This window comes from Cinclus cinclus, chromosome 3, assembly GCF_963662255.1.
Source record: "Cinclus cinclus chromosome 3, bCinCin1.1, whole genome shotgun sequence".
NCBI lineage: Eukaryota > Metazoa > Chordata > Aves > Passeriformes > Cinclidae > Cinclus > Cinclus cinclus.
The window spans coordinates 38,477,339-38,492,344 of record NC_085048.1 but is presented as its reverse complement, the minus strand read 5'-3'; the positions used below and the strand labels follow the sequence as shown (position 1 = coordinate 38,492,344).

Here is a 15,006-nt window from a genome sequence, read left to right as displayed (position 1 = left end):
AAATGTTCTTCCCTGCCTCTCAATTTTGGTGCACACTGGAGTCTCCTTTTTTCTACACTGCAATCTTAAAGCTTGGAGTAACCACCTTCTTAAATGCATTCACTTTTCTCCTCCCTTGCCCCAGTAACTAACTGTGCCCTTGTAACCACCTTATTCCTTGGCATTTGTACAAATCCTTTCCCACAGACCTATTTTTACTCAAACTTCAAATAAGTAAAATGACTGCAGCAACAGTCTATAAGCAAAACTCTCCATTCCCTATAACAAGAAGCAGCACACTGATTTGCTTTAAGTACAGAGAAAGTATTGGTCAGGCAGGTGGGGTAGTTCTAGTAGCTGCTATTCCTTAGCTTTCCTTAGGATCACCAAATTAAATTCTCAACTCTGAAATACTATGTGAGGTTGCATATTTATGTTTTAAAACACATCAAGCACACAAAAATACAATAAATGTTCAGGGATGATGAATTTCCAGGCACTTAATTTTCATTCTTTTCTGGATAAATTCTGTAAATTCTTCTGAAGGTCCCATTAGACAACAGTCTGCCATGGCCCAAACCACTTCATGAAAAAGGTTAAATGATACCTTTACAGCAATTAAAAAAATTTTCCAGAGTAATGAAGAGCCATTACATTGTTACCAAACTGCATTTTAAACAAGTCAGATCACCTCAGCTGTACAATACCATACAACAGATTTCAAACATTTCTATACACAGCAACAAAGGAGTGACTTTCACAGTCACAGAGAAAATAAACTGCCACTAGGAGAAAGTAAGGGCTGAAAAGTCAGTGCAAAGTTGCCAAGACCAGTAAAGTGCTCAGGAAACTATGGTGAGAAAAGACCAGTGGGTGATGAAAGTTTAAGCAAAGGGAAAACAGAGAGCTGTCCTTTCAAAAGGTTTGATTTCAGAAGACTTTTTAATAACATATGCAAAACATTTAATTTCTCCCTCACATTTAAAATAAATATATGCAGTCTGGGCTGTAAAAGCATAAATATACAACAAATTATAAAAATGAGTTATGTATAGCTATTTAAAGGATTTATAGTGAAGTAAGTAATATCAGACTCCCTAAAAAAAGGGAGCAGTTAACTTGGAAGTGGTAAAAGTCTAACAAGTGCTTTATAAGTCTCAGACACTACTTTTTTGTCTGTGGTCATACCTATATCTATGTCAGTTTACCCACCTGAGTACAGCAAAACAAATAAGCATTAGTAAACATGTCTCTTAGAGGCATTTCAGACCTCACAGAAATGCAATAGGAAAATGCAAAAAATATGAAGAGAGATTAATAAGACTCCAGTAACTCTAGAGGCACACTTCAGCATGCCAGGTTATGTATCTGCCATCCAATTTATGTGTTTTTTTCAAGCAGCTGAGGACACTGATGACACCTCATCACTTGGAACAACCACAAAGAAACGGCAGAAAAACTAAACTGAAAATAAGTAAGAGATATAAAAAAACCCCAACATTTTTCATACCAGAAAGACTAGAAATTTATAGTGGTTAACTGGTTTATATTTATTTGGAATGAAAAAGTTTTCTGCAAAATAAATACTAGTTTGGTTTCTGTTTTAACGGAAGTCCTCACATTCACCTTACCACTTAATGGACAAACTACAGTGAGATCTGAGTAGTGTAATTTTCACGGGTTTTGCTGAATTCAATGGAATTCTAGCTGTTACTAGTGCTCACAGCAGTCTGAGCATATGAACTAAAACACAGGATCAGAACCTTATATGTAGATTTAAAAAAAAAATAAACAACTAACAAAGAATCTACTTGTGCTAGGATTAAACGCTTGCTGCAAATAAACAAGATGCTGCAATTTCTACTATTCCAAAGTTCACGGCTTTGTTAAGAAGTTCTGTGAAAATCCCCAAAAAATGTATTGTTGAGGAGGTATGTCTGTGTGATTGAACCTTTCAAACCTCACAAAAAATGCCATTTAATAATCACAACATTTGACAGGTGAGATTCTTAGGACTGAAAACAGTGATTTCCAGCCACACCACATTCTTACAGGTGGGACTAGTGGGGTGCTTATCTGAGTAACAGCAAGATTTTAGTATCTACAACTCTGAATCCTGGAACAACTAAATGGACTAGATGATCAAGAGAAATCTCAGATTACAAATTAAACAAATGGGTAGTTGCTCTCATGGCTACCAAACTAGGTCGCTCCTAAATTAGAAACAAAGAAAAATATTTCCTACAATTAAGTTATTGTAGGACTAGTAAGATACTGGGTTTAGAAACTTTAAACATTTAAAAAAAGCACACTAGGTCTGCACTAGGTGCATGCAGTCCATTAGCAGACAATAAGCAACAATGGAAGTTTTAATAAACTTTTTGCATCTTTAGTGGTTTTTTTTCCCCCTCAAAAATATTTTCCACTCTAATTCAAACTTTTTTTTTTTAATTCAAAGTAAAAGAGAAAAGAATGGTCCCAGTCAGTATCCAGCAATCTGCAAAAGTCTACACCATGTACCAAACAGAAAAAATGTAAGTAAATTAGAAATCTTTCAGCAGTTCTTTGGAACTTTCTTTCAAATACCTTTTTTTAAAAAAAACAAAACCCAGTGGTGTTGCATCACACATAACTCTTCAGGGCTTTTACCACAAGCTAGTCATACATCAAGAACTCAGTATGCAGAGCATCAAAAGCGTAAATGTAGATTATTCTGCACACTACAGACATGCACCCTGCAAGAACCTATGAGGATTTAGATTACAGCATCAGTTTGATTAGAACCATAACTACAGGAATAAAGGAAGGAAGAAACTGTGCCAGTTTTTTGTTATACTTTGGTCATGTAGCATTATCCCATGCAGGTGTTCTGAAAACTCAGCATGCAAGTTACGAAGTTAAAAAAACACAAAAACAACAGCTTTCCCTGAATATTTTTGAACTAAAATATCCAGTAAGACAGAATTGCCCATATTCTCATAATCTTTTTACTTTCCAAAATAAAAATTCAGTAGTAGTGCATATACATTCAAAAGATATAGTAAAGACATTTAATAACAGATTCTTCAGCTCTCAATTTCTTTCTCACATAGTCAATGCATTAGGAAACAACTGCAGCTGGGACAGCTCACATAAGCCACTGTTCTTGTTCTTTTCTGTACTTCTCAGACCACTTCTGAGTAAGCTCTAGGTAAACATTTGGTTTATGGGGTTTATAATCAAGGTAAATCATCTGTCCAGTCCGTTTAGGGACAGCTTTTTCAATCTGAGTTCCCTCGTGCCATTCATTAAAAGATGTAATGGAAATAATTTCTGGTCGCACCAGAAGGGCTGCACTGAAGGCAGTCTCATAGTACTTCCCATTGACGCGGTTCCGGGTGTTGTGGTTATTCCATGGTCGGATGTTGGTATCGATATAACCTGGCCCCACACTTGGAATAAACATTAAGTTGTTACTATCACAAAAGGCTTTTAAACTTGCCCAATTATGATGAGATGAGCCGTAGGAGAAGCCATTGGTGGCAAAGTATGTATACATTCCATCAAAACCACTTCTGTGAATGTCATGCTTATGTCTTTCTTCTACAAGAAGTGCAATGAATAATGCATCATAGGGTGTATTTCGAATACTCTGGGATCCAGAGACAGTTAACAGATTTGCCCATATTTCAGGAATCGTTACGTAAGAGTCATAAACATAAAACATGGGAAGAAGTCTGCCTGTGCTGGTCTTATGCCTGTAAAAGGCTGGATGGCTTCCGTATCTATAAAGCAAACAAGATCGTTAAAAAAAAAATTCTATTTGGAAAACACTGTTGTACAATCTGAGCTGAAGACTTTTCCCAAAAATTCATTTAAAAAGCCAGACATGGACTTGGAAACACAGCACACCATATCCACTTTCAGTCCAGTCTTTGCTGAAGTATCAAACAATGACCCTTCAAAGAACCTTTAAACTACTACAAATTAGTAACTGTCCTGGGTTTGGCATGGACAGATTCAATGTTCTTAGTAGCTGCTCCAGTGCTATGGTTATTTTTAACTTAGCATGAGAATAAAATTGATAACACACTGATGTTTTATCTGCTGCTAAGTAGTGCTTAGTTAAGTAGTAGTAGTACTAAGTTAAAGATTTCTCACTGCCTCCTGCTCTGCCAGTGAGGAGCTGCACAGAAAGCTGGGAGGAAGCAAGGCCAGGACAGCTGACCTGAGCTGGCCAAAGAGCTATGCCACACTTCAGAACGTCATGCCCACATACAAACTGAAGGAGCTACCTAGAAGGGGACTGAACATTGCCCAGGGCTGGGCTGGGTACTGCTCTGTACATGGTGAGCAATTTGTTTTGGGTTCTGTTACTCTCTCTCCTCCTTCCCATTAACATCCTTAATAATACTACTGACGTACTTAAAATACTGTTTTGCTTCAATCATTAAATTGCCCTTCTCTCAACCCACAAAGTCTATCTTTTCCTTCTGATTCACTTCTCCAGTGGAGATGGGAGGGGAACTAAGGGGCAGCGGGTGATACCTAGCTGCTGGCTGAGGTTAAACTGTGACAGTAACTTAGTCTCAAACTGCGACAGAGTTATCAGTTTTCTCTGAAGGGCAATTCTGTAATTCAGGATGAATTAAAGACCATCTAAGCAGCACTGATAAGCAAAAACAACTAGTAGCTGTATAGAATCTGTCAAGATCAATTAAAATCATTAGTGGTCAACACAATAAAGCTCTATCTGCTGGTTTGTCACTATCAAAATGTACATTTTGTTTTATTTAATTTATGGACCATGTTGCTAATCTGAAGTATCTAAAGTATGACTTGTGATATTAAAGAATGTAGAAAGCAATTTAAATTTGAGAATCTATGTAAAATTCACACTCCAGTATTTAAAAAACTGAGTTTTGCAGCACTGAAATATGAACAAAGTTCCTTTCAGTTCTCTTCAGTCCCAGCAGATATTCTTACATATTTTTATAAGCTTTAGTTCATACTTCTTCAGAGCTTCATACAGAAGTCCCCTAAACGAGCGTGTAAGAAACCCCAGGAAAACCATTCTGTAAAAACTCACTTGTCAATGATGTACTTGACATTGTGGTACATGCTGCGATCATCTCTGTCTTTGTAAGGTTCAATATGAAAAGTGACCTGAAAGATAACAATATAAGAGCAACACAAACATAAATCACTACTGAATATATGGGTACTGGGTATTATATGAAGCAATTACCAGTCACAAAAAACTATAATTCTTTACAAACCAAACATTTCATCAGAATAATCCAACCCTAGTACAACTCCTGCACTACTGACATCAGAAGCTTCAGATTCCAGGAAGTTTGGCATTAGTTTTTTTACATTGAAACAGAATAGTGCTTTTGTTTACCCTACCCTTTTGTTTTGTTTACAGCAAGTGGTAATCATGCTTCAGAAAACTTAAAAAGCAAAAAAACCTAAAACTGAAAATAAAATATTATCTATTTGAATGTCCAAGAATGGGTAAACTAATGAAACATTTTAGTATTTAATTTCTAACTAATGTATTAAAATCTGCTAAAGATAATGCTCCAAGAATAGTTTTCAGAGTCAAAATATATTCTGAGATATGGGAAATGAAAACTTTAATTTAAAATTTTATAGATTTATGAACAGCAACAAGCTCTTGGAACTAAATCTAATATAATATACTGCTATTGCTCTGAATGTCAATCTTGGAGCTTATGGAACTGATTAACAAGTATGTGTGAATTCCAAAGTAAAAAATGAATTTGTTTTCAAATAGACAATCATGGAAGAATACACTACATTAATCAAAGCAACACTGTCAGAAGCAATTTTAGAGCAGAATGCATTTAATAAAGTCTTTGACAACTCTGCAAGAGTAGAAAATTTCTACAGCAGAGCCAATCTCTCTTTTAAACAGAAACTATTGAAAAATAGCATTAGACTAAATCACTAAGACTGACAGTAGAGGCTGAAGAGCACTATAATTTCATCTTTCATTCCCAGCTATCAAAACTAGGCAAATCAAAAGGGCATATCTTCTCCCAGACTTCTGTTTAGCAGACATAACAGAAACATATTTTGTATATTGGCATTGGTCTACTGAGACTCCTAACACTTATTGTAATAACTTACTAATGCAAGAATGCTTAAAAACATTACAGCGAAGGTAGCATTTCCTGCAGTATCTATACTGACTGTCTGTGTTCCAGTAATTCTTCCAAGTGGTAACAGCCACTTCATCCATATTGCAATCATTATCATACTATTACACACTATTGTATTTTCCTTGGTAGCTTATTTCATTTGGCCTTGACTCCTCTGAGACTTGAATGTTAACAAGTTTTCTTAGGCGAGAGCAAACTCTATTCAATCGTCTGAAAATTTTGGGAAAGGATAACATATTTTTCTGTCTTTTAAGAAATTATTAGATGGAGTGCAACCTATGTCATATAATGCAAATGACATAGTATTTCTAACAGTTTCAAAATTACTTCTGGACCTGAATTAATCATCCTATTTTCCTACAGCTTGCTAAAGAATCTACAGTTACCCCCAGCAATAGGAAATTTCACTGAAAATCTGCAACTTGCATAACGAACTAAAACCCAAGCAGATGAACAGGCTGCATTTTCATCACACAGTACAGATAGCACACTCCAGAGATGAAACGTGCAGCTACTTAAAACCTCAAATTTATTACTTAGGAGAGATTAAAATGAAATACACATTTTAATTACCACAAAAGGGAAATACAAGTTTTACTCTAAAAATAAAACCAAACCACAATTTAATATTCTACCAATCAATTAATGTAATCTTTAACTGACTTGATATTTCACCTATTTTAAGAAGCCAATAACTTAGCCTTTCTATTTTGTCATGCTCTGAAGGAACCCAAAAGTCTGAGCAGCGCGTCTGACCTTATAGTCCAAGGCAAATGTTTCTGCTACCTTCTGGAATAAAGACATTAATTCAAATTAGATATTCCAAACCTGTCTTTATTCCTCATAGATGTTTGCTCCTGACCTCTGTGATCAGGTGCTAGCAAGTTATGAAATAATGCAAAATGAAGATAAGTCTTCTTTCTCAAAGGTCTTTAGTTTATAGCTCACTGTATTTCACAGTATTTTGGAATATGTAATACTTCCCTCAACTCCCATAACCTGGAAAACCACGTCTTATTTTAAAAACTGTTTCCTGAAATGAAATTTAAAAAAATAAACATCCACAACACTATGCCTTAGATTCTGCATGCTAAAGCAGATTGCAATATTTATTCTGCTTATAAGGGAATATTACTCAGGTCCTACCGAAGTTCAGTGCAATTCAAAAGTTTACATGACGAAAAAGAAGCGTAGTATAGTAGCAAGGTTTACTTTCCTAATTCATCCTATTATACACATCTAGAAATACTTTACCTTTAGGTTATATTTGTGTGCATAGTCCAAAACAATTGGCACTAAATCATCAGTTGGTTCTCCATTTTCATCTGCCATACCTGGTGGGTACCATGAAAGCACTATTACACCTGAAAATACAAAACTTGAGTTTTAAATAATGTTGTTTAACATATTACAGGTATATTGTAACATTGTAATGAGCTGCAATTATTGACATAAAATCTACATAAAATAAACCAGAATCTCAAATTAGTTTTTAATCTCAGTATTCTCAGAGTGGATTTTAACTCCTCTCTTTGTAGGACTGCAAAACAAACAGTGGTTAGATTACCTGTCAAGGGGACAAATCTATACTCACTGTCCTAAGCCTAACACTTAAAAGCTGTTTCCTCCCACTTTTCAGCACAACATTCCAACCTTCAAGTAGTACAAGCAGAAAAGAGTGCTCCCCACTAAGGTATTATAGCTACACCACGATATAGGCAGAGAATAACAAGATACACAGGTTATAAAACACTCAAGAGACGAGAGCTGTGCATGTGATGAAGAAGATTCTTATCTTATGGAACTTTATTCCTCATATTTCTTCACTGTACCTCTGGCTCAAATACAAAACAACCATTTATTACTAGAAGCAGTGACTTCAATCCCACGGTCTTCTTTCTTGCTGGTAGAGTTACTATGGTATAATCCACCCTTCCAAGCATGTGAAATTAGTTTTTAAATTTATTATCTTAAAAAACGCTTGAGTAACTCAATAATTTAAGGATGTTACCAGTGCTGTGGAGAAAAAAGACAACAAATAACATGTCCTCATATTGTAAATTTTTCTGATGCTCTCCAAGAAACCAAAAGAACACACTCTTCAGAAAGGCTAAACCTTCTCCTTCTAAAATAAAATGATGTCAGATAAACAGATTAGATCTTTTAGATGTGCAGCTGGAAACAGTATCAAAAAGAAGCTAAGTCTGAAAGAAACACATGAAATACTGATGTAGAAGTATTTTGCTAGCAATGCTGTTTAGAACATACAGAAGAATAAGTCAATGCAGTTCTTTTTAACTAGGTAATGATTTCAGTAAATGAATAAATTCACCAAGCTAGGGAAATATGTATTCTAAATTCTGCCTACTTTACTTACATTATAATATTTCTGACCAACAATTTTCAACAAAAAATTCCAGAATTAGGAAAAGGAAACCAAAAATTACAGTGAATACATAATCACACAAATATCCAAACCAATTAAATTTGCGCTCACTACACACAGAAGGGAGCTCAACTATCCTTAGGCACATTCTCTCTGCATTTTATGAAAAAGAAAATCACAAATAACAGATAATCACAAGAGACCGTCTGCTCAAGGAAATCAAAATGCAATATTTTACTACCTTGTATCAGATTATCTTTTATTTCACACCAAAGAAAAGGATTAAATGCAAATGAGTAAGGTGCAAAGGACAAGCAGAACAGCAAAAAACCATGGGTATCTTGAATACATCTGACAAGACCCTCTTTTACACCTTTAGGAAATACATAAAAGTTCAGGAGACAGAATTGCTGATCAAAAAACCTAGATTCACATTTGCATTGGTCTTTTCCTGAGAAAGACTACTACGTTATTTTCTTTCCTGTGGTTGAAAAATGAAGTTGTGTACCACTTCAAGAAAAAAAAATTGACCTGACGCTAAAAAGTGTCACAAATGTTTAAAACCAGAATAGCCACTAAACCCAAAAGTAGACTATCACAAAAAAATGCAAAAAAAAAAGAATTTTCCCAAGAAATCTCATTTTTAAAATTTACTGTATTAATTTTTAAAATATCAGCAAATTAATTAATAATAATTGGAAAGTATAAGAAGAATACAGGGAGACACTGCATGAGACTCCTGTTGCCCCAGTCTCTTATATGCCTTCAATCATTAGACAATATTTGCTGAAAGAATCACTTAGATTTTTTTTTTTATAAGATCCCCGATAAAGCTAAAAAAATGGCTAGAAAAAATGATTAGGTGACTGTAAAATAGAGTCATGAATGAGACAATGTCTAAGAGTGCAAAAGGAGAAACTGTAAATAGCCTCACAGTACACAAAAAATGAACAAAGTATAATTATTAAAAAAACCCCAAACCACTGATGAACAATGTTAGTCAAATCTAGATGAAAGAGAACAAATTCAATTGTACTTAAATCCTTAAGTCATAATAACAGCAGAAAAAAGTGACTCTTTATAAATATCAGTTATGTTACAAGGGGTGTCACAGGAAGCCTAACTACTCAATCACATGGCTGACTTTTAAATGAAATACTAACTGAAGTTACAAAAAAAACTTGATTATGAAAAGTATTTTTCCTAGTAACTGGCATCTTTTTCACCAGCAGTTCAACTTTCTTAGACATATGTATTAAGAGGATGAGAAACATCACATTTTCTTATAAAGCTCTAAGTACCCTCCTTGCCTTCATCACATTATCACACATTATTTTGTTTCAGACAAGACTAAAACAGTGCTTATTAGCAACTTATACCTGAGATGTGTCTGCAACAGTTTTCTTACTCCTGTTGATGGAGTTATATTATTGAAGGGGTGAGAAATTTCCTATGTTTGTATTAACCCTTGTACAAAATAAAGGTTAGGTTAAAACCCTCAAGATGACAACAACCAAGAAGTAAACACTACACAAGTAAACAACACTAATCAATATATAACAATTACATTAAATCTTAATTATTAGGTGAATGAAGGAGATTCAATACAAGGTCATGAGCAGGATCAGCAATCCTATGAGCTTTGGTCACGTTGCTCTAACTACATTTACAGAAGCTGTTCAGAGTTTAATATTAGCCTATATGACTGCTTATTTTAAAGCAGATTAACATAAAAAGGACCCTAAAGCCCAACAACCAGGAATGACACCAAAAAAATATATTGAATATTCTTATGTATACAGTTTATCTGATTTAGAAGAAAGGAACATCAATTTGTATTGAAAGAAGATACTTTTGGACATTAACGAATTAATACATAATTGTTATTGAAAATACAGCATTCAGAGAAAAAAAAAATCCCACTCATATTTGAACAGAATACTCCTTAACCATGCTAATACGATTTACTGAAACCTCTAAGTATTCATCTCCAAAAATATGATACACAGACAATATAATCTGATCAAGGTTTCTGCATTTTCAGTTACGTTATCAGTGTTTAGCAGTAAGTAATGAAAATTCTACCTGCACTATTACAAACACCATTCTTATGTTTCTGTGCTATTACACTCATCAGACACATCTTTGAAGATGTAGGCTTCATTTGGGGGTTAAAACTCAAAGGTATAAAGACATTTAACCTTAATTACACAGAAAAACAGAAGGACGGCTCAGTTGTGCTCATTCACAAATGGAAGGCCAGACAATGGAATAACATGCTGAAACGCTAACACTCATTACCAGTTGAAGCTGAACGCATTTGTTTCATGTGGGCTTCTATGACAGTAGGGTCTTTGGAACTGTAAGATCCAAGCTCTGGATAAAAGTTGGCCCCAATGTCCTCAGGAGGATTATGCCTTCCCTTTGGATAATTGTTTGCAATTTTGGGATCCCAATGTGGCAACAACGGATGGTTCCAGTGAATATATTTACCATCAAACTGTGGATTTCCATACCAAGTATAGTAGAATATATGAAAGTTATAATTAGGAGAAGACAGATCCTCTTCCAGCTTTTTTACAGAAGACATAGATGCTTTCACAGTATTGACAGCAACACTATGCAAATTACTGACACGTGTTACAGTATCTCCTGGAGCCCTATTCAGTGAATTCTGTTTACTGTCTAAAAGCACTGTTCGTTGTTGAAGCTCTGGCAACAAACCAAGTCCAAATGGATCCCCAAAGCCAGCTCTGTCAGGTCTCAGGGTCTTCAAAGCCATCATTATGGAGCAAATAAACAAAATAAAAAGCAAAAGAATGATGCATGTTCTTCTGCGAAATCTTGCCATGATGTCATAGTTCAGAATCCCAACAGAAGGATTTTGGCTGTAACTGATCAAAAGACAAATATTTTAAAGTCAGATTTCTTATTACCTAGTATTCAGCAGCATGAAATGCTTCATAGAATCTCTACATAATAAAAATAACACAGACAAATGTGATGCATACACTGACTGCAGGACTAACAGACTTTGTGGAGGGTGGGATCCACAAACAAAATCCCTTTGCTTTCTTTGAGCACGTGTCACATTCTGAGGTTCTTCCACCAAGGACTCAAATATTTTATAAAGTGTTTTACTTTTGAACTTAGTTTTTATCCTAACCCAGATAAATCCCATGAATTGGAAATTCTGGTTACACCATTTCAGAACTATTACGTTTTGTAAATTCTATTCAGGTAGGAATAATAAAGCAAACAGAAGAAAAAAAACAGAAGCTATGAAAGGAGAATAGCATAGCAGAACAAGAGTGAAAAACAAAATGGGATATGACAGAACTACAGCTTATGTTGAGAATGCTGGTTTCATTTACTAACCCATTTACTGGCTTCAGACCAACCACTTTGTGTTCCGTTAACCAATATATTAACAAAATACTCCAACAAATTAAGTTTCAAACCACTATGCTTTCAGCATTTTCAACTTTACAGATCTGTTTTTTTTTTTTTTTCTGAATCACGTAAGCAAAAAACAGCATAGCATTAAGGATGTACCTCAAGCAGAAAACCTGCAAGTTAACTGCTTGCAGCCAGTTAGTTCAATGTCACAGCTGCCTGACACTGCATAGATTATTCCAGGGCTAAATTCAAAACAAGACCAACGGTACACAGCAAGATTTGAAGCATGAAACTAAGGGGGGAAAAATCAGTATAATGGAATGCCTGATTATTTTATTTATAACTTTAATTCCTGTACAACATTATCACAAGAAAACCAGAGAAAAGGATTAACAAAATTTATGTTACCACAGAATTATGTGGAACAAGATTATGCATAAAACTGACAACACTAAACTGAAAAACCTAAGAATAAATTTCTGATACGAGGCTCATTAGACATAGCATAGCTGTAGTCTGCATTTCTGTCACTGACCTCCAAATTTTATAATCTAATTTTAATTTACTGAGATATACACAGGTGATTCCAAAATACTTAGAAATTATTTGACCTTAGTTTCCTACCAATGTTATAGTGCATTAACATAGAGCTCAGATGTCGCAGTATGCTGTTTCCTATTGCTACGATAATTTTAGATAAGTAATTTTAGAATATGCTTTTTAACGATACAGCCTGAATTGGATTAGCAGTATTACACTGCCAAAAAGGGAACCTCTTCTTCCATTTCCAATATTAATCTGCTCATCCTACTGTCTGTTCTTACTTCTGGGATTCATTTAGTTTTCACAGTAAGGTCATGCACTTACTTTAAGAGCAGTTAACATTTCAAAAATAAACAACACGAAAATCCCAATGCACTTTAACTTTCTAGAGAATGGACTCAGTTGAATGAGTATCGCAGCACTAAAGCCAGCAAAGAACAGATGGAGTAAGGCAAGACTATGAAAATAATGTTGTTCATTTTGCCCAGCTGTATTCTGAAACCATACGTTTGACTACTGTCAGGGAAAATGATTTTACAGCATACATGCTTAAGAGGATTTCACATTACTTTATGTTAAATTACAGAGTTCTTTTTCTACAGCTAACAATACATCCCATGATTTTGGAATTCTGTCAGAGATTGTTTGGAGTACAGAACATCTTACTTTAGTAAGAAATTAACTTTAAATACACTCAAACTGCTCCTGCTAATTTTCATTACCTTTTCAGTCTTCTTTCCTGTATATTATGCTACCTCTATGTGGTAATTTAACTCAATTTTTAGATTAGGAAAATGGAAGTCTTCTGAAGGGTTAGTGTTTTTTTTTTCAAGGAAACAGTATTATTCATCTATTAATGTATTCCAATTAATTTAACCCAGATGCCACTGATCTTCATTAAACAACATACAAGACTGCCAGAGATAAACTACCATTGCAATTATTATTTTCTCTCTTCTGTGAAAAAGAATTCATGACTGCAATGTTTATAGCTGGAATGTTGACAAGGTTTTTCATTTGGGTTTTCCTATTTCATATCAAAGAAGCTGCTCCTTTTTATTCTTGGTTGACCTATCAGCTACTCAATTCCTAATGTCTAGATCAAGATTTCACTATCATTAAGTCATTTGTCTGTAGTCTCAGGAACTGATCTTGATGCTCCACGTTATTATTTCAACAAGTATTTTTTCAATGGAATATTCACCACTGAAGTATAGTAAAAAATGAGCAGCATGCTTACTAGAATTTGACTAGCATTGAGACAGACCCTGGTCGACCATACCGTATTATGAACTTCTACTATGCTTATACTGAAGCTCAGCATCAAAGTGCAAAATTTCTAGAACAAGTAAGTGATATCTATGGTAAAGGTTTGTGTTCTGGGGAGGCATCAGTCTCAATGATGATAACATAATTCAGACCTGGCACAGACACCTATATTGCAAAAGCTGCATCAAAGAGCTGCAGGTTGGCAGTGCTTCATGTGTCATTTAGTCTTGTTCAGATCTACTTTGCAGAGACAGTGACAGATAAAATTACCTTCATCAATGCTAGTGCCACATCAGAAGAGCAATATTGAGGAAACAGCAAACATACCTGTGAAACAGCTACATGAAGTTATGTTTATCCTTGGAAGTGGAAAAACCTTACAAATACATTTCTGATTCAACAGTCTTTAGACAAAGCATAGCTGTGATTTTGCGTTTGTCGTGGACATTCAAATTTTACAGTCTGACTGCAATTTACTGAGGTACATGTCACTCCTATAGACTTAGGAAATCTACAGGAGTCTTGCCTTGGACTTTTGGGTGCACTTGGATCTAACAGCAGTTGACCTTCTCAGTAGGAAAAAGGCTGAATAATTTCAGCTTTGTGAAGGTTAAGATCTTACATGCAGTTACCCTGATTTGGAAGCTTTGGGATTAAAACTCCATGTCTGTTGACACGTGTAAGTGTACCAGACAAAAATGCAAACAGTTTAGGCTCTTTCTCTTGGCCACTCAACAAATTTTAAAAGAAGAAAAAAGCCATCTGTAACAGGTCAGTTTCTCCTTTAATGAATTCAGATAGCAATTTCCTTCATAACGTAAGAAAAATATGAAGCTTTACTAGGAAAAGTTAAAACCTCAACATCCAGTTCTCTTCTCAAAAAACCCCAAAATATTTGGCACAGTTGTTTTACTTTTTAGTTTGCAAGCTACTATACAGAATTAAAAGCACAAAATACATGTAAGTCTATCCCATTATGATCATCTGTGTTCCAAATTAATTTGGAGTTTTTTGGTAATAAATAGCATGAAATTCATCACAGTAGGCAAAATTCCCAGCCGTTCTTCTTAAAACTCCTCCATGAAGAAAGAAAAGGGTCTATAAAAAAATCTGAAGCATCTTCCTAACTGTTCTGCAAACTTAATTGAATGTCTCAAGCTCTTACTTGACAGTGATTTTTTTTTCTCCCTCAATACTGCTTTTTATACCCTTAAGTTACTGCACAGGGAAACCTTCTGTTTGTCCTTTCACTACATGAAGAAA

General features: G+C 34.9%; 1 protein-coding gene across 1 annotated transcript; it reads right to left on the bottom strand.

The window, feature by feature from the left end:
• Positions 1 to 3,106: 3,106 nt before the first annotated feature.
• On the bottom strand, positions 3,107 to 11,383 carry MANEA (mannosidase endo-alpha). Its single transcript, XM_062488677.1, has 4 exons — positions 10,834 to 11,383; positions 7,401 to 7,510; positions 5,048 to 5,124; positions 3,107 to 3,743 (listed from the first exon to the last, which is right to left on the bottom strand). The coding sequence occupies exons 1-4, from the start codon at positions 11,381 to 11,383 to the stop codon at positions 3,107 to 3,109; spliced, it is 1,374 nt and encodes a 457-aa protein (XP_062344661.1).
• Positions 11,384 to 15,006: the final 3,623 nt, after the last annotated feature.